Genomic DNA, 21732 nt, shown 5'->3' with positions numbered 1-21732 from the left:
TGGGCCAAAGAACTAAACAGACATTTCTCCAAAGAAGACATACAGATGGCTAACAAACACATGAAAAGATGCTCAACATCACTCATTATTAGAGAAATGCAAATCAAAACCACAATGAGGTATCATTTCACACCAGTCAGAATGGCTGCTATCCAAAAGTCTACAAGCAATAAATGCTGGAGAGGGTGTGGAGAAAAGGGAACCCTCTTACACTGTTGGTGGGAATGCAAACTAGTACAGCCACTATGGAGAACAGTGTGGAGATTCCTTAAAAAACTGGGAATAGAACTGCCATATGACCCAGCAATCCCACTGCTGGGCATATACACCGAGGAAACCAGAATTGAAAGAGACGCGTGTACCCCAATGTTCATCGCAGCACTGTTTACAATAGCCAGGACATGGAAGCAACCTAGATGTCCATCAGCAGACGAATGGATAAGGAAGCTGTGGTACATATACACAATGGAATATTACTCAGCCATTAAAAAAAATACATTTGAATCGGTTCTACTGAGATGGATGAAACTGGAGCCCATTATACAGAGTGAAGTAAGCCAGAAAGAAAAACAACAATACAGTATACTATGCATATATATGGAATTTGAAAGATGGTAACGATAACCCTATATGCGAGACAGAATAAGAGACACAGATGCATGGAACAATTTTATGGACTCTGAGGGAGAAGGTGAGGGTGGGACGTTCTGGGAGAATAGCATTGAAACATGTATATTATCATATGTGAAACAGAACACCATTCCATGTTCGATGCATGTGACAAGGGCTCAGGGCCGGGGCAATGGGATGATCCAGAAGGATGGGATGGGGAGGGAGGTGGGTGGGGGGTCCAGGAAGGGGAACACATGTAAACCCATGGCTGATTCATGTCAATGTATGGCAAAAACTATTACAATATTGTAAAGTAATTAGCCCCCAACTAAAATAAATAAATTTATTAAAAAAAAAAAAAAAGACATAAGATACTAAACTCATTTAAAAAGAAAGATGAACTGAATAACCTCAAGTAAATTTTAAAAAACTGAATTTATAGTTAAACACTGTACCATTAAAAAAACACTTCAGGCCCAGATAGCTCCACTAGTGAATTCTACGAATCTTTTAAGGACAATGTAACACTGAACTCTTGCAGAAAATTGAAGGGGAGAAAATTCTACTCAACTCATTCTATGAAACCAGAATTGCTCTGACACCAAAATTAGATATGATCAATAAAGAAAACTACAGTCAAATATCTCTCATGAAAATAGATGCAAAAATTCTTAACAAACTTTTAGTAAATATCATCCAATAATATACAAAAAGAATAATACATCATGACTGCATAGAGTTCACCCACAGATGCAAGACTGCTTCAACATTTGACAATTAGTTCAATGTAATTCACCACATTAAAAGATTAAAGAAGAGGACTTGCCTGATGCTCCAGTGTATAGAATCTGCCTGCCAATGCAAGGGACAAGGGTTCGACTACAGGTCTGGGAACATTCTATACGCTGTGGGGCAACTAGGTCCTCTGTGCCACAGCCACTATGCTCATGCTCTAGAACACATGTACTGCAACTACTGAGCCAACATACTACAGCTACTGAAGCCTATGGGCCCTAGAGCCCATGCTCCACAACAGGAGAAGGCATCACAATGGGAAGCCCACACACCACAACTAGAGAAAGCCTGTGCATAGCAATGAAGATTCAGTACAGTCAATAAATAACGATTAAAGAAGAAAAAAAACATACAATCATCATCTCAATCAATGCAAACAGAAAAAAAAAAGTGTTTCACAAAATCAAACATGCATTCCTGATAAAAACTCTCAAACTAGTAATAGAAGGGAAATTTCTCGATCTGATAAAGAACTTAACTTTGTAATTCACGGTGAAAATATGCTTTCCTCCTAAAATCAGAAATAAGGTAAGAATGTCTGCTCTTATCGATACTTTTCAAAAGAACCTGGAGGGTCAAGTCAGTGTTACAAAGACAAATAAATGAGTCCATAATGGAAAAGAAGTAAAACTCCTTATGTGGACTAAAAATAGAAAGTTCTATTTGTAGTCTATCAAAGTGCTGCTAGATAAAATAAATTTAGTTACATTTTAAAATACAATATTCAATATCCAAAAAGAGTAGTATTTCCATCCATTTGAAAATAAAATTAAGAAAGTAATTCCATTTACAAAGGCAGTTTTTAAAAAGAAAAATATTCAGAGACAAATCTGACAGAACACGTAAAAGTTCTCTATGCTGAAAATGACAAAATACTGGTGAGAGAAATTTAAAAAGACTTAAATAAACAGAGAGAGATACTATCTTCATGGATTAGAAGACTCAACACTAAAAATGTCAATTATATACAAACTGAACTATAGATTCAATGCAATCCCAATCAAAATCTCAGCAGGCTTTTTTGTACAAAGTGAAAAACTACTTTTAAAATCAATATGGAAATGCAAAAGACCTAGAAGAGGCAAAACAACTTTGAAAGAGATGAGCAAACCTCAAGGACTTGCACAACCTGAGTTTTTATAAATATTTATAGATATTTTATAAATGTAAAGGAATCAAGAAAGTATTGTATTGGCATAAGGATAGACAAACAGAAAAGAGTGTCTACATATATTAATACATTTTAATGTACACGATCAACTGATTTTCACCAAAACATACAAGGTAATTAAATGAAGAAAGCATTTTTGTTGTTGTTCAGGTGCTACATTGTGTCTGACAATTTGTGGCCCCATGGATGGAAGCACTCCAGGATCCTCTGCCCTTCATTATCTCCAGAGTTTGCTGAAATTCAGGTGCATTGAGTCGGTGATATTATTCAACTATCTCATTCTCTGCCACCTTCTTCTCCTTTGCCTTCTACATTCCCCAGCAACAGGGTCTTTTCCAATGAGTTGCTCCTTTACAACAGGTGGCCACAGAACTGAAGCTTCAGCATCAGTACTTCCAGTGAATATTCAGGTGATGATTTCCTTCAGGATTGACTGGTGTGATTTTCTTGCAGTCCAAGGGATTCTCAAAGGTCTTCTCAAGCACCACAATTTGAAAGTATAAATTCGTCAGTGCACAGCCTGCTTTACAGTCCAAATTTCACATCCGTAAAAGATCTTCATGACCCAGATAACCACGATGATATGATCACTCACCTAGAGCCACACATCCTGGAATGCGAAGTCAAATGGATCAAAGCATCACTGCGAACAAAGCTAGTGGAGGTGACAGAATTCCAGGTGAGCTACTTCAAATGCTAAAAGATGATGCTGTGAAAGTGCTGCACCAAATATGCCAACAAATTTGGAAAACTCAGCAGTGGCCACAGGACTGGAAAAGGTCAGTTTTCATTCCAATCCCAAAGAAAGGCAATGCCAAAGAATGTTAAAACTACCCCAAAATTGTACATCTCACACACCAAAAAAGTAATGCTGAAAATTCTCCAAGCCAGGCTTCAACAGTACATGAACTGTGAACTTCCAGATGTTCAAGCTGGATTTAGAAAAGGCAGAGGAACCAGAGATCAAGTTGCCAACATGTGTTAGATCATTGAAAAAGCAAGAGAGTTCCAGAAAAACATCTACTTCTGCTTTATTGACTATGGCAAAGCCTTGCACTGTGGGGATCCCAACAAAATGTTGAAAATTCTTCAAGAGATGGGAATACCAGACCACCTGACCTACCTTCTGAGAAATCTGTATGCAGGTCAAGAAGCAACAGTTAGAACCAGACATGGAACAATAGACTGACTCCAAATTGGGAAAGGAGTATGTCAAGGCTGTATATTGTCACCCTGCTTATTTAACTTATATACAGAGGACATCATGCAAAATGCTGGGCTGGATGAAGCACAAGCTGGAATCAAGATTGCCAAGAGAAATATCAATAACCTCAGATATGCAGATGACACCACCCTTATGGCAGAAAGCAAAGAACTAAAGAGCCTCTTGATGAAAGTGAAAGAGGAGAGTGAAAAAGTTGGCTTAAAGCTCAAAATTCAAAAAACTAAGATCATGGCATCTGGTCCCATCACTTCATGGGAAATAGATGGGGAAACAATGAAAACAGAGAGAGACTTTATTTTGGGGGGCTCCAAAATCACTGCAGATGGTGGTTGCAGCCATGAAATTAAAAGATGCTTGCTCCTTGGAAGAAAAGCTATGACAAACCTAGACATCATATTAAAAAGCAGAGACATTACTTTGGTAACAAATTTCTGTCTAGTCAAAGCTATGGTTTTTCCAGCAGTCATGTATGGATGTGAGAATTGGCCTATAAAGAAAGCTGACCACCAAAGAATTGATGCTTTTGAACTATGGTGTTGGAGAAGACTCTTGAGAGTCCCTTGGACTGCAAGGAGATCCAACCAGGCCATCCTAAAGGAAATCATTTCTGAATAGTCATTGGAAGGACTGATGCTGAAGCTGAAACTCCAATATTTTGGCCACCTGATGTGAACAACCAACTCATCTGAAGACTCTGATGCTGGGAGAGATTGAAGGCAGGAAGAAGAGAAGGGGATGACACAGGATGAGATGGTTGAATGGCATCACCAACTTGATGGACATGAATTTGAGCAAGCTCCAGAAGTTGGTAATGGACAGGGAAGTCTAGTGTGCTGCAGTCCATGGGGTCACAAAGAGTAAGACATGACTGAGTGACTGAACTTAACGGAACATGACTACTGGAAAAAAACATTGCTCTGATTATACAGATCTTTATTAACAAAATAATGTTTCTGCTTTTTAATACGCTATCTAGGTTTGTCAATTCTTTCCTCCCAAGGAGCAAGTATCTTTAATTTCATGGCTGCAGTCACTGTCAGTAGTGATTCTGGAGCCAAAGAAAAGAAAATCTGTCTTGGTTTTCATTTTTCCCCCCTTCTATTTGCCATAAAGTGTTGGGACCAAATGTCATGACCTTAGTTTATTGAATACTGAGTTTCAAGGAAGGTTTTTCACTCTCCTCTGTACCTTCATCAAGAGGCTCTTTAGTTCCTCTTTGCTTTCTGCCATTAGAGTGGTGTCATCTGCATATCTGTGGTTGTTGATAACTTTCCTGGCAATCTTGATTCCAGCTTGTGAGTCATCCAGCCTAGCATTTTGCATGATGTACTCTGCATATAAGTTAAACAAGCAGGGTGACAATATATAGCCTTGATGTACTCCTTCCCAATTTTGAACCAGTCAGTTGTTCCAAGTCTGGTTCAAACTGTTGATTCTTGACCGACATACAGGTTTCTCAGTCGACAGGTAAGGTGGTGTGGCGTTCCCATCCCTTGAAGAATTTTCCAGAATTTGTTTTGAACCACAGTCAAAAGCTTTCACATATTCAACAAAACAGAAGTAGATGATTTTCTGGAATTTCCTTGCTTTCCCTATGATCCAATAATGGATGTTGGCAATTTGATCTCTGGTTCCTCTGCCTCTTTGAAACCCAGCCTATACATCTGAAAGTTCTTAGCTTATGTATTGCGGAAGCCTACCTTGAAGGATTTTGAACATTACCTTGCTAATATGTGAAATGAGAGCAGCTGTATGGTAGTTTGAACATTTTTTGGCATTGTCCTTCTTTGGGATTGGAATGAAAACTGATCTTTTCCAGTTCTGCAGCCACGGGTGAGTTTTCCAATTAGCTGTTAAGGAGTTCAGTGCCTTAATGGCATCATGTTTTAGGATTTGAAAGAGCTCAGCTGTAATTCTATCACCACCGCCAGCTTTGTCAATAGTAATGCTTCCTAAGGCATAACTGACTTCAAACTCCAGGATGTCTGGCTCTAGATGAGTGACCATTTCACTGTGATTATCTGGGTCATTAAGGTCATTTTTCCTAGTTCTTCTGTGTATTCTTGCCACCTCTTCTTAATCTCTTCTGCTTCTGTTAGGTCCTTACCATTTCTACCCTTTATCATGCCCATTCTTATATGAAATGTTCCCTTGATATCTTCAGTTTTCCTGAAGAGATCTCTAGTCTTGCCCATTCTATTGTTTTCCTCTATTTCTTTGTGTTATTTATTTAAGAAGGCCTTCTTATCTCTCCTTGCTATTCTCTAGAACTTGCATTCCATTGGGTAAAGCTTTCCCTCTCTCCCTTGCCTTTCATTTCTTTTCTTTTCTCAGGTATTTGTGAAGCCTCCTTGGAGAATCACTTTGCCTTCTTGCATATCTTTTTCTTTAGGATGGTTTTGGTCACTGCCTCCTGTACAATGTTACTAACCTCCATCCATAAACTTCAGGCACTCCGTCTACCAGATCTAATCCATATTTATTCATCAATTCCACTATATAATCAGAAGGGATTTGATTTAGGTCATACACGAATGGCTTCCCTGGTGGCTCAGATGATAATGAATCTGCTTGCAATACAGGATACCTGGGTTTGATCCCTGGGTCAGGAAGATGCCCTAGAGAAGAGAACAGCAACTCACTCCAGTATTCTTGCCTGGAGAATCCCAAGAATAGACGAGTCTGGCGGGCTACAGTCCATTGGACCACAAAGAGTCAGACACAATTGAGCCTCTCACACTTTGAATGGCCTAGTGCTTTTCCCCACTTCTTAAATTTAAGCCTGAATTTTCCAATAAGGAGCTCATGATCTGAGCCACAGTTAACTTTATGTCTTGTTTTTGCTGACTGTATAGAGCTTCTCCATCTTAAGCTTCAAAGAACATCATCAATCTGATTTTGGTATTGACCATCTGGTGATTTCCATGTATAAAATTGTCTCTTGGGTTTTGGCAAAAGGTGTTTGCTATAACCAGCATGTTCTCTTAACAAAACTCTGTTAGCCTTTGCCCTGCTTCATTTTGTACTCCAAGACCAAACTTGCCTGTTATTCTGGGTATCTCTTGACTTCCTATTTTTGCAGTGCAATCCCCCTATGATGAGAAGGATATCTTTTTTTGATGTTAGTTCTAGAAGGTGTTGTAAGCCTTCATAGAACCAGTCCACTTCAGCTTCTTTGGCATCAGTGATTGGGGCATAGACTTGGATTACTGTAATGTTGAACCAAGATCATTCTGTTGTTTTTGTGATTGTACCCAAGTACTGTATTTTGGACTCTTTTGTTGACTATGAGGGTTACTCCATTTCTTCTATGGGATTCTTGCCCACAGTAGTAGATATCATGGTCACACCCATTCCTGTCCATTTTAGTTCAGTGATTCTGAAGATGCCAATGTTCAAACTCACCATCTTCTGCTTTACCATGTCAAATTTCCCTTGATTCATGAACCTAACATCCAGGTTCCTATGAAATATTGTTGTGTATCGAACTTTTACTTTCACCACCAAACACATCCACAACTGAGCATATTTTCCAATTTGGCACAGTCACTTCATTCTTTCTGGAGCTATTAGTAATTGCCCTCTGCTCTTCCCCAATAGCATAATGGACACCTTCCAACCTTGGGGGGCTCAATTTCCAGGGCTATCTTCTATTTCTTTTTTCCATTTTCATAGTGTTCATGGGATTCTCAAGGCAAGAATACTGGCACTGTTTGCCATTTCTTCCACCAATGGATCATATTTTGTCAGAACTCTTCACTATGACCCGTCCATCTTGGATGGCCCTGCACAGTATGGCTCATAGCTTCATTGAGTTATACAAGCCCCTTTGCCAAAAAAGACTGTGATCCATAAGGGGGAAGAAAGCACAGTCTTTTCAAATGATGATGCTAAAACAATCAGATATCTATATGCAAAAAGAGGACAAGATGTATGTTTGAGTTCCTTCAGCTGTTCACGTGAAACTATCACAACATTATTAATCAGCTATATCCAAATTCCAAATTAAAAGCTTTAAAAAATGCCTGAAATAAAAAGGATTCATATGGATAACTGTGAAAAAAGGACTGTAATACATACTTATCACCATATATGAAAAGGAACTCAAAATTGATTATAAACATACATGTAAAACCAAAAACTTGAAAACTTCTAGAAAACGTGAGAGAAAATCTTTGTGACCTGGGATGAGGCAAATATTTCTTGAACAGGATACCAAAAACTATCATTCATAAAAGGAAAAAAGTATTATAAATTAGACATCATCAAAACTAAGAACTTCTGCTTTTTGAAAGACACTGTTAAAGAGAATGAAAGGGTAAACAATAGACCAGAAGAAAATATTTTCAAACATACATGATAAAGGACCTAGCATTCAAAATATATAAAAACTTTCAAAATTCAGTAATAAAAAAATATCCAATAAAAAATGGGCCCAATGTCTGTTTAAATACAGACATTTTATCAAAAAAGCACATGAAGAGATGTTCAACTTCATTAATCATTAGGGCTATAAAAATTCAAAACCACAATAAGGTATCACCATACACTTATCAGATATACAAAATTAAAAGACTGACCATACCAAGCGTTGGTAAGAATGTGGAGCAACTGAAACTCTCATATACTGCTGGTGAGAATGTAAAAATTATACAATCTCTTTGGAAAATAGCTTGACAGCATCTTTAAAATAAGTTAAAATATAGACTTAATATATAACCCAGTCATTATATTCTTAGATACTTAACCATGAAAAACAAAAACATATATCCATACATGAACATTTCTATTAGCTTTATTGGTATTATCCAAAAACTGCAAAAAAATGTATATCCATCAATAAGTGAATGAATAGACAAATCATTGTGTATCTATACAGTGGAATACCACTCAGCAATAAAAATGAACTACTGATGCATGCCATAACTTGAATGAATCTCAAAATAATTATGCTAAGTTAAATAAGCCAGACAAAAAAACAATACATACCATATGATTTCATTTATATAAAGTCCTAGAACATGCAAACCAAATAGTAACAGAAAGTAGATTCAGTAGTGGTGGGGCAGGAGGGCAGCATTACAAAAGAACACAAGGAAAACTGTTGGGGACGATGGATAAGCTAATTATTTTGATTGTGTTGATGGATTTTTAAGTTTACACAAATGTCAAAATTTACCAAAGCATGTATTTTAGTAAGTAGTTTGTTGTATGTCAACTGTACCTCGCTAAAGCTGTTTTAAACATGAATAAATTAAAGGTTACTCCCAAAGGCATTTTGGTAGCTTGAGTAGCCAAAGTCCTAGGCTTGCCCCTATCTACTTCATCCAGTTATTTATACTGATCTTATTCCTAAGAGAAAAATGAGTAATGCATTGAAATGATTTAAATGACAGTCAGAAAATGCCATTAACTGGCACATTCATGAAATATTATGCAACCAAAAAAAAGAATATTTAAATTTTCCATAGCAAAAAGTAATTAGCAAAACAACGTCTTAGTTTTGTTTCAATAAAATATACCAAAATTTACAAATACTCACCTCTTTGGATAATCTTGTGAAGACATCTCCTCCCCTGAGAAAATCCAATATTAAATACAGCTTCCCTTCAGTCTGAAAGGCTAATTAGAAATTAAAATGCAGACATAACATTTTTAAGGCTTACAAAGCTTAGTATACTTTTTACTTAATATAGCTGTTTAGAATTTTATCACTGAACACTATACTGAAATTAACCATTTACTTACATGGTCCATTATTGGATAACATTATTTCAAAATTAAAACTAGTATTGAAAAGCTATAAACCCGTTTCCAGAATATATCAGATGGTCTACATGTAGCTCTACATAGAAACTTGTAACATCATCATTTTCTCATTTATGAAGCACCATAATCTACTGCAATTGCCTGAACTCTACCTCTCCATCTATTGAAAATCTACTAATTCTGTCAAGCTCAACAAAAATGTCACCCCTTCTTTCTTCTATTAAGGACTTCCTCCTTTTCACATTTCCCCACAACGTCCTTACACTCTTCCCCATCAGAATTACTTGCTGCTACTTTTGAGATCTCATTGTACTTTATTTATATCTTATGGTGCCTTAATCCATTTTGATTTATAAAATTAATTGGTCTTATATGTCTGTGTTCCCTATACATTATAAATTTCTTAATATCAGAGATTATATCCCCTCTAGAGCCTACTGATTTTAACAGAATATTTTGCATAAAACTGGTGTTTAGTGATTAATCTAACGATATCCCAGAGATTCAAGGAAGGAGATCTTTAGATACTACTACTACTTTCATTCCATTTGAGTAATGAGGAATGAAAGAATAATGGGTGAAAAATTCTAGATCGTTTTTTATAGAGAGTTGAGTAATTACTATAATGTATATTTGTAAAATTACCTAAAAATAAAATCAATGGCTGCTACTCTTCTAAATTTCAAAAACTGAGAGCAACATAGTAGACTGGATCAGTAATTTTTGCCTTTGAATTCCCAAGGGGAGTTAAATGTCATAATCTCATGCATACAATAAATTGGCAATGGAGCCATTATTAAAATTCATAACTGCATGGGTTGGAAGAATTAATAGTTAAAATGATCATACTGCCTGAAGCAATCTAAAGATTCAATGCAATCCCTACTGAAATACCACTGGCATTTTTCACAGAACTAGAACAAGTAACTTTAAAATTTGTATGAAAATACTGAAGACCCTGAATAGCCAAAACAATCATGAAGAAGAAGAACAAAGCTAGAAGCATCACACTCCCTGACTTCAGACAATGTTAAAAGCTACAGCAATCCAAACAGTATGTAGTGACATAAATAGAGACATATAGATCAATAGAACAGAATAGAGAGCCCATATATAAGCCCACACACCTATGATCAATTAATCTGCAACAAAGGTGACAAGAATATACAAAAGAGAAAAAGGGAGTCTCCTCTGTAAGTGGTGCTGGGAAAATTGGACAGCTACATGTAAAAGAATGAAATTCTCTAACATCATATATAAAAATAAACTCAAAATGGATTAAAGACCTAAATGTAAGACCATAAACCATAAAAATTCTAGAAGAGAACATAGGTAGAACACTCTGACATAAATCAAAGCAATGTTTTTTGGGATTTGTCTCTTAGGCAAAGGAAACAGAAGCAAAAATAAACAGATCAGACCTAATTAAAATGAAAAGCTCTAGCACAGCAAAGGAAACCATCAACAAAATGAAAAGACAACCTACTAAGTTGGAGAAAATATTTTCAAATGATATGACTAATGAGGAGCTAATATCCAAAATATATAAACAGCCCGTATATCTCATCACCAAAAAAACAAACAACCCAATTAAAAAAATGGGCAGAAGACATGAATAGACATTTTTCCAAAGAAGACATACAGATGGCCAATTAGCACATGAAAAGATGTTCAACATCGCTAATCATCATAGTCTCAAAACCCCAATGAGATACCATCTCACATCTATCAAAAATGTACATCATGAAAACGACTACAAATAACAAATGTTGGCAAGGATGTGGACAAAATGAAACTCTTGTACACTGTCAGAAGTTATGTAAATTGGTGCAAGCACTGTGGAAAACAGTACGGAGGTTCCTCAAAAGAATAAAAATATAACTCAGCAATTTCACTCCTAGGTATATATCTGAAGTAAATGAAAATATTGCCACAAAAAAATATATGCACCACAATGTTCACAGCAGAATTTTTTTTTTTTTTTTTTTTGTGTTTGTAATAGCTTTATTGAGACATATTTACATACAATAAGTTGCCACTTAAACTGTTTAACTAGATGCACACTAGTGAAACTGTCACCACAATTTCAATATCCATCATCCCTAAGGTTTCTGCTTGTCCATTTGTGATTCCTTCCTGTCACCCTTCCTGGCCCCATCCCCCTGTTTCCAGGCAAAAACTGTTTTCTACTTTGTTGTGATAGTTTTCTATTTTCTATAGCTTTATACAGTTGGAATCATTCAATATGTATTCTTTTTTTTCCCTCTAGCTTCTTTCACTCAGAATAATTAGTTTGAGTCATTTATGTTGTTGTGTCTGTATGTCAATTATTCATTTCTTTGCATTGTTGAGTAAAATCCCATTGTATGGATTTACCAGAGTTTATCTAGTCACATGGAAGGATATTAGAGTTGTTTCCAGTTTTTGTGTGTGTTTGTCTTTTGGCCAGGGTAAATATAGTTGCCATAGACATTTGTGAGCAAGTTTTTGTGTGAGCCTTGGTACTTGTTTTTTCCTAGAGAGAGTTCAGCAAACTTTTTTTGTAAAAGAACAACTAAAAAATATTTTAGGTTCTGCTGGCCATGTAGCCTGGTATAGCTCCTCAATTCTATCACTAAAGTATGAAAAAGCCATGCTTATTACATAAATAAGGATGGCTGAGTTCCAATAAAATTCCATTAACAAAAAAGTGTGACACTTGATCTTAGATAAATATTAAAAATGGGATTGATGGGTCACATGGAAAGTGCATGTTTATAAGAAATTGCCAAAGCTGTTTTCAAGAGTGGTTCCACTAGCTTGTAATATCACTAGAACATATGAAAGATCCAGTCGCTCTTAGTCCTTTTGACCCTTCAGAGGGCAATTTCTTAAGCAGAATTTTTTATAGTACACAAGATATGGAAGTAACCCAAGTATCCATCAACAGGTAAATGTATTAAATAAAGATGTGGAAAATATATATGTGTATACATACACACATACACACATCTACACACACATACACAATGGAGTACTACTCACCCATAAAAAATAATGAAATATTGTCATTTGCAACAACATGGATGGGCTTAGAGGGTATTATGCTTAGTGAAATATGTCTTACAAAGACAAATATTGGATGATATCACTTACATTTGGAATCAAAAAATAAATTAATGAATTTAACAAAAAAGGAACAAACTTATGGAGAACAAACTAGTGGTTACCAATGGGGAAAGGTGGGGGAAAGTGGCAAGATAGGGGTACGGGATTAAGAGGTACAAACCACTATGTATAAAATAAATAAGCTACAAGGATATATAGTATAACACAGGGAATATAACAAATATTTTATAATAAGTATAAATGGAATATAACCTCGAAAATTGTGAATCACTATATTGTACACCTGAAACATACAATACTGTAAATCAACTATACCACAATTAAAAAAAAAAAAAAAACCTCAGAATTCTTTGACTCCAAATTCATGTTCTTTCCATTGTACCTATTGCTTCTCACTACTACTCCTCTCCCTCTAAATATAAGAAAAAATAACTCAAATAGACTAGTATACCATATGGTCGTCTTCAACAGGATGAGGAAATAAGACTAATATGATCATTATAAACATGTAAGAGGAACCCATTCAAACACAAGAATGTTTCGAAGAAATTATCACAGTAGTTTATACCTTAAGATCCCTAGAGGTATAGCCTAGTAGAGTACAGAAATTCTACTAGACAAGTAGTCAAAAGACACTATCTTGTTACCTTAGACAAGTTAACCAACAAATATAGGAAATACAACTAAAAGCTGGATATTAATTCTTATTTCAGATAAATATGTTTTACACAGTTGAAAGTATTAAATCATTCCATATTTATTTCCTGTTTGAAGTATTTATCTTATGTTATATTATTGTCTGAAAGGAAATCTTAGTTCTCTAACTCCATATTTTTTTTTAAAGAGATTACATACCATAGTGCAATTTGACAATAAATGGATGATTTACTTCCACCAGTATATCCCTCTCCATCTTTGTCCGAATTCTGTCTCGAACTAAAAATTACAGAAGGGTAGAGTATATTGTTCTTGCATATAATTTCAGTAGAGATCCCATCAATAATTCACCAAACACAAATATAGAAATTTAAAATATAACTTTGTAAGTGCCTGAATTTGAAGTCCATATTCTTAGGCAGTAATTACCATAGTCTAAAAGCTAACAAATTCAGTTTAGATCTAGAAATGTGTTAAGTGCCACAATGTTATTTGGCAGATAAGCATTCAGTGTTCAAATGAGTTCGTTGATTAAAACTGAGCACAGTGTTATTATTATCACAGCCTGGAAGACAGTGTATATAAGTGTATGCAGGTGGCTGTGCCTTCTCAATATGTAATACCAACAGATGGAACAGAAAAAATAAGAATCTTGAAGAAAATAATATAGTTTAATAAAACAAGTTCATTTTAAATTAAATAAAATGTATCACTTTTTATCCCATTAATTTTTACCAGGATACACTCTCACTAAATTAGGGTATATGTCAATATCAAACCTAGAAATATCACTTACCACTAGAAAGCTGTAACAATTACTAATGTTAAAAGGAAACTACATCTACTCATATAGGCAATACATAGCACATTTCTTAAAACAAGTTTTACCAAGTTCTATTTTAATAAGCTTTCTGATCTTCTACCTTTTAAAGAAGCTTTTTTTAACACCTTCATTGCATAGAGTTGTCCAGCATCAGGACCGGTCTTCTTTCTAACGAGAAATACCTAATAGGAGAATTAAAATTTAAAAAGTGAAATTCACATCCCAAGCCATTCCTGCTATACATATACATTAGCATGTACAAATATCCTTACATATTCTCTAATTGTATAAAGATATACCTTTCCCTATGAGTTATACTTAGTTTACACTTTCTCACTTTCACTCACTTAGTAAATCACATGCCCATACATCCTACTGTGGAAAAGAAAATTTAAAAGAGCATTTGAGAAGTTTGTGATATAAGAGATAAATAATATAATGAAAGACAATTTGAGCTAAGGGAGCTCCTTGTAAGACACAAGCTCCTTTTTGTTTTCTTAATACAGAGCAAACAAATCTAATTACTGTTAATTTCACACCTTCATTTCTAGTTTCCTATTGGTCCATTTTCCAATGAGTCAACTCTTTGCATGAGGTGGCCAAAGTATTGGAGTTTCAGCTTCAACATCAGTCCTTCAAATGAACACCCAGGACTGATCTCCTTTAGGATGGACTGGTTGGATCTTCTTTCAGTCCAAGGGACTCTCAAGAGTCTTCTCCAACACCATAGTTCAAAAGCATCAATTCTTCAGCGCTCAGCTTTCTTCACTGTCCAACTCTCACATCCATACATGACTACTGGAAAAACCATAGCCTTGACTAGACGGACCTTTGTTAGCAATGTAATGCCTCTGCTTTTAAATATGCTATCTAGGTTGGTCATAACCTTCCTTCCAAGGAGTAAGCGTCTTTTAATTTCATGGCTGCAATCACCATCTGCAGTGATTTTGGAGCTCAAAAGAATAAAGTCTGACACTGTTTGCACTGTATCCCCATCTATTTCCCATGAAGTGATGGGACCAGATGTCATGATCTTAGTTTTCTGAGTGTTGAGCTTTAAGCCAAAATTTTAACTCTCTTCTTTCATTTTCATCAAGAGGCTCTTTAGTTCTTTTTCGCTTTCTGCCATAAGGGTGGTGTCATCTGCATGTCTGAGATTATTGATATTTCTCCCAGCAATCTTGATTCCAGCTTGTGCTTCTTCCAGCCCAGTGTTTCTCATGATGTACTCTGCATATAAGTTAAATAAGCAGGGTGACAATATACAGCCTTGACGTACTCCTTTTCCTATTTGGAACCAGTCTGTTCCATGTCCAGTTCTAACTGTTGCTTCCTCAAGAGACAAGTCATTTGGTCTGGTATTCCCATATCTTCATTGGAAAAGACCCTAATGCTGGGAAGGATTGGGGGCAGGAGGAGAAGGGGACGACAGGAGATGAGATGGCTAGATGGCATCACCGACTCGATGGACATGGGTATGGGTAGACTCCGGAAGTTGGTGATGGACTGGGAGGCCTGGCATGCTGTGATTCTTGGGGTTGCAAAGAGTCAGACACGACTGAGCGACTGAGCTGAACTGAATTGTTCCATTTTCGAAGTTACCAGGTATTTTATTTTTTAATAGGGCTTCCCTGGTGACTCAGATGGTAAAGAATCTGCCTGCAATGCAGGAGACCCAGGTCCACACCTTGGTCATGAGGAAAAGGCAACCCACTTCAGTATTCTTGCCTGGAGAATTCCATGGACAGAGGAGCCTGGAGGGCTACAGTCCACGGGGTCGCAAAGAGTCAGACAAGAATGAGTGACTAAAATTTTCACTTTACTTTCTAATAAGATATCAGAGGCAATTCTCATCTATCTGTCAAGTGAAAGAATCATGATGGCGGATATTTCAATAAAAAAATGAAAGTTACCGACTAAGCTTAAAGTAATAATTTCTCATATTTTCAAACCAAGAAATAATTCACTAAAAGGTAAGTTTTAAAAAGCCTCAGTTATGAAGATAAATATGAGTATATTATAGTTTCATAACAGTTATTTACTAGTAAAGTGTTGTTTCCAGTTTTAAATTAGTGTTCACTGCCTTAACTGCCATCCTCAACTCTTAACAAGCTCTATTCAAATGCTGATAAATTTAAAATGTGATCAAATTAACTAATTTGTATACATAAAACTGCAGATTGGAGAGCTTCTAAGTAATTTTTGTCTTTTTCCTATGGTAGAGCTTAAAATTCTTTATTCCAAATATTCTATGTGATAATTATATATCAGCCAACTGGGCAAGTGGGGGGGTTCATTTAATCATTACTTAATCTCTCCTCCTATTCTTGTATCAGACCTAAACGCAAGGACCATTTCAGTTTTATCGATTTTCACACTCATCTACTGTAGTGCTTCTCATACTTTGTGTGTAGACCAACCAGTCTTTTTTCCCCCATTTCCTCCAAATTGCATACCATTACTTACTATTTCATCAGTGAAAAACCATAGACTTATATGTATTTGTATAGCTGATTTCAGTCTATATCAGTTTTTAAAAAGCAGATTAAATTAACTGCCATAACATACACACAAAAGCTTCAAAGTTATGCAAATGGCATTAACCATAAGTACCAGACTTAGTTTTCATTCAATTTTACTGACATGGACAAATAAATGCTGATAAACAGTTTCCTTGTTTTCTAATCAATATCAGGTGGTCAAGATATTGACAACAAAGGAGTCAAGTCATTTCATGAGTGACGACTTCATTACAAGTAGGACAACTATCTTTCTCAGTTTCTTCCAAGAAAGCATTTCTCAATTATTTTTGGTCTTAAGAATTCTTTTACAAACTTAAAAGTTACTGATGACTCCAAAGTACTTTTGTTTTTGTGGGTTATATCTATTGATATTTACTGTATTAGAAATTACAGCAAAAAATTAATTATGTATTTATTGATTAAAAACAATAAACTTACTACATGTGAATATTTCTTATAAAAATGACTATTTTTTCCAAAACAAATCAAAAAAAAATCACTGAGAAGACTGACACTGATTTACATTTCTACAAGTCCCTAATATCTGGCTTAACAGAAAATAGTTAGATTCTCATATCTGCTTCTACATTCGATCTTTTGCAATTAAACTGCTTTGCTTAAATTAAAAGAAGAAAATCAGGCTTCACACAGTTATGTATTTGGAAAAGGGAGGCATATTTTAATAGCCTTTTCATATAATTGTGGTTATTCTTCTTTGATATGACACAAGATTTTGACAAGTAGAAGTTTCTTAAAGATTAGTTGCAGTGAAAAATCTGAAACCACATCAATTAACTGTCCATATTCTTTTACATAATAATCCACTGGTCTATGGGACATGTTGAATGGATTTTGCACTGATGGCTGATTTGATAACATCATGTGTTTGTCAACTCAAAAACACTGGTTTGCTGAGTTATGCAGATCTTCCAAGTGTTGACAGTAGCAATCTCATCCGGAAAGTCTTTTGAGTACTGAGAACATGTTGAGCACATTGGCAAATAAAAATTGGCCAAAATTCTAATTTTTTGCTTCAAAGCTCAAATTTTATCATTGGCTAAAATACTAAGTTATTTTCCATGAAATAACGAGTTCACTCCATTCATTTTTGAGGAAACATCTACCAAATGCCCAAGTTTAAGTAATTATAGTTTGTCAATCATTTTTCACAGAAAAATGACATTTCATGAAAAAAGTGTCTAGTGTAGCTCACAATTAAAAAACTTCACAAGTATTCTGTCTTGAGACAATCATACTTTTTTGGTATGCAGCTAAAGTACTTTGGGTACTTCTCTTTTCATCCAACAATATTAAACAGAAGCGTACTCAAGGATTGATATTTGATAAATCTAATCATTGTTAACACCTCAACAGGACATTCTTAAGTAAAACTTGTATTTTTCTAACTATGTGCAGCAGTGAAGGTCATAATGATTACTGGTAGTTTAAAATCACTTCCTGGATTGTGCCAAAGTGCCAAAAAATTTACAAATAATATCTTAGTATTATTATAACACAGTCTTGTTCTTAAGGACTCCCCTGAAAGTGTCTTGTGGATGTCCAAGGGTAGTAAGATCACACGTTGAGAACTACTGTTCTAGAACACAGCCTTTAGTGGGGCTGAAAACAATGGAATACAGAGGGTAAAAAGAGGCAGTTAAGAAAGGAAAAAAACAAGAGTCCAGGTTTTCTGAAAAGACAGACAAAGCAGCCACTGTTCCCCTAACTCTTAAAACACTCACTAATATCTCAATATGGCATCTAATAGAAGCCATCATTCACAGTCTAGGGAAGTAATTGTTTATTTTTTCATTACCTGATTTGTTCTTTTCAGGTCTAATGAATGAACTTTCCTAGCATAAGAAAACATCATCTCACTCTACTTTCTTCCCATGATCAACTAAAAGAAGCTGCATGATTTCAAATTACTGTTATCTAAAAAGATATCTCTCCTGATAAGAAAGGTTTCTTTACAGTCACCCTAATCCAATTCTCAGAAATTGTTCAAAAGAGAAATGAATGAGTGAATTACCCCAAAATACTTTCTCTGTCATATGGACTTCATTAAGAAGTATTTGTTGGCTGAAGTGAAGCGAAAAACTGCACAGTTTTAACACTAATTGGAAAGAAACGACCAACTGCAAGAAATTTTAAGTTGTAAACACATATTGTTAATCAATTACTCAAGAGGGCAAGGGTCTGATATTTTCAAAAATTCATTTTAGGTCCTATATTTAAAGGTTTTACTATCACAAAAGCAAAAAAAGGGAATGTTAAAATGTATGCTGTATGTAAATATAACTTCTTGACATGTGAAATAAATGAAAGGCTAGTCTGATAATGCCAAAGATGTTTTCATGTGTTTTATTGTGTTTTAAAATAAATAAGTTATCTAGTATACTTTATTTCAATTCACACATTACTTAATGTGCTTACTACAGAATTTTATATGTATCATTTGGTGGCTGAGTGGTAAAGAATCTGCCTGCCAAAGCAGGAGACATAGGTTTGATTCTGAGGTTGGGAAGATCCCCTGGAGAAGGAAATGGCTAATTACACCAGTATTCTTGCCTGGGAAATCTCATGGACACAGGAGCCTGGTGGGCTATAGTCCATGGGGTCGCAAAAGAATCAGGCATGACTTAGCAACTGAACAACAACAACAACATAAGTTGTTTGGTATACTTCATTTCAATCCACACATTACTCGATGTGCTTACTACAGAATTTTATATGCATCTCTTATGATAATACATGCATCTTTAAAGTACAATTTTACAACTGATTTTCATAGTATTTTTCCTGATTAAATAGATTGTATAGATATTCAATGTCACAAAGGTTTATATATGCTAAAATACATTTATTGCATTTTAACAATGGAACTTTCATAGAAAAACTTATAAATAAGACTACAGCTCAAGGTTTCTTGGAATTGCTCCTACACTTATCTGATTCACAGCCTTGGCCAAATTCCTGACTAGGTTTGGCATATAACAAGTCCCAACCACACAATGCCTACGCAAATGATGTAATACTGACAAGCATGTGTTTTCACATCCTAGGAGGAAAAAATTAAGCCACTTCCTTAATATTTCTTTGGTTGATGACCCACACAAGGATCACTATTCTGTATTTTAGTATTAGGAATTTTTTAAAGGGTTTCTATGATATCCTTGTTAAAGCAAATTTCCTGCACAAAGCTGACATTCCCTGAATTTTTTAAGGACCATATTGACAACTTGTCCAGCATGTTTCTATATTTAGTGTGAAGATGTTATTGAAGATATTTCATTATGTTGTACTGTATTTTCTTTATGAAGCTCCATAAGAAAAATTTCTCTGGTCTGTTTGATATATTTCTTAAAGATTCTGTCAATAATCATACAATTAAATGTATCAGCCTCTTTATAATGCGGCCAAAAATTTTGAGGCCATTATACCATGCATTTGTGAACAACAAAGTTTATTCCTGGCTTCAACTCATCTTTCCAGTTCTAATTTTTCTGTTTCCATCATCATCCCCACTTATTTTTAATTTTATTTTTTTAGTATTCACTTATGAAAGCCTTAAATCCTTTCTGGAACAAAGCTGGATATAAATAAATACACATATGGATAAGTGTGTGTGTGTATCAAATAACAAGACAGATACTTTTAATGGCTTGAAATGTTTGCCTGGTGAGATTTTATTTAAGTCAATATGCAAGCATTCATATATTGGGGATATAAAAGAAATTCATCTCTGTTCTTCTAAAATTAATGTCATAAAAATAGTATGTAAAATATTTTTTTAAAATACTCTACTTTTAGTAACTAAAAAATAAAGTTTTTCAGGATGCACATGCCTTCTCTACAGGTCAGTTTTTTTTTTTAATCTATTTTTTACTTTATTGTATTAGTTTTGCCATACATTGACATGAATCCGCCATGGGTGTACATGTGTTCCCCTTCCAGAACCCCCCTTCCACCTCCCTCCACATTACCCCCCCCACACACACACACAGATACACACATCTATTAAAAGTCCTTCTAGTTTTACTCTCCCCAGCATAATTATTCAAGTCCTATCTCCTTGTCATCATATACCTGTTATAGCAATTCACTACCAAACAATAATCTACCCCAGGTTGTCCTTTTATGTCCTGAAAATGTTCCTCTACATTTTACATGTTGTATTTTATACCACACAGACATTAGATTACTTTAAGACAATTAATGTCTACTTTATATTCACCAATGTTACTTTAAAAGTGGTATACACAAAGCTCAGTTCAGTCACTCAGTCATGTCCGACTCTTTGCGACCCCATGAATCGCAGCAGGCCAGGTCTTTCTGCCCATCACCAACCCCCGGAGTCTACCCAAACCCATGTCCATCGAGCCAGTGATGCCATCCAACCATCTCATCCTCTGTCGTCACCTTTTCTTCCTGCCCCCAATCCTACCCAGCATTAGGGTCTTTCCAATGAGTCAACTCTTCGCATGAGGTGGCCAAAGTATTGGAGTTTCAGCTTCAACATCAGTCCTTCCAATGAACACCCAGGAATGATCTCCTTTAGGATGGACTGATTGGACCTCCTTGCAGTCCAAGGGACTCTCAAGAGTCTTCTCCAACACCACAGTTCAAAAGCATCAATTCTTTGGTGCTCAGCTTTCTTTATAGTCCAACTCTCACATCCATACATGACCACTGGAAAAACCATAGCCTTGACTAGATGGACCTTCGTTGGCAAAGTAATGTCTCTACTTTTAATATGCTATCTAGGTTGGTCATAACTTTCATTCCAAGGAGTAAGCATATTTTAATTTCATGGCTGCAATCACCATCTGCAGTGATTTTGGAGCCCAGAAAAATAAAGTCTGACACTGTTTCCACTGTTTCCCCATTTATTTCCCATGAAGTGATGGGACCAGATGCCATGATCTTAGTTTTCTGAATGTTGAGCTTTAAGCCAACTTTTTCACTCTCTTCTTTCACTTTTATCAAGAGGCTCTTTAGTTCTTCTTCACTTTCTGCCATAAGGGTGGTGTCATCTGCATATCTGAGT

General features: G+C 35.5%; 1 protein-coding gene across 5 annotated transcripts in view; it reads right to left on the bottom strand.

Annotated features, from left to right (window-relative positions):
• Nucleotides 1–21732, bottom strand: part of RPS6KA6 (ribosomal protein S6 kinase A6) — a 202411-nt gene that overhangs the window by 114585 nt on the left and 66094 nt on the right. For all 5 annotated transcript variants that reach the window (XM_081566554.1, XM_081566553.1, XM_081566555.1 and 2 more), the window contains 3 exons: nt 14261–14342; nt 13536–13616; nt 9346–9425 (listed from right to left, as the gene is read on the bottom strand). In XM_081566554.1, coding sequence (XP_081422680.1) covers nt 9346–9425; nt 13536–13616; nt 14261–14342 — 243 coding nt within the window. The remainder of the gene's footprint in view (nt 1–9345; nt 9426–13535; nt 13617–14260; nt 14343–21732) is intronic.

Source organism: Giraffa tippelskirchi, chromosome X, assembly GCF_054371585.1.
Source record: "Giraffa tippelskirchi isolate mGirTip1 chromosome X, T2T-mGirTip1v1.2.pri, whole genome shotgun sequence".
NCBI lineage: Eukaryota > Metazoa > Chordata > Mammalia > Artiodactyla > Giraffidae > Giraffa > Giraffa tippelskirchi.
The sequence above is the reverse complement of the archived record's forward strand: the minus strand, read 5'-3'. Positions and strand labels throughout refer to the sequence as shown.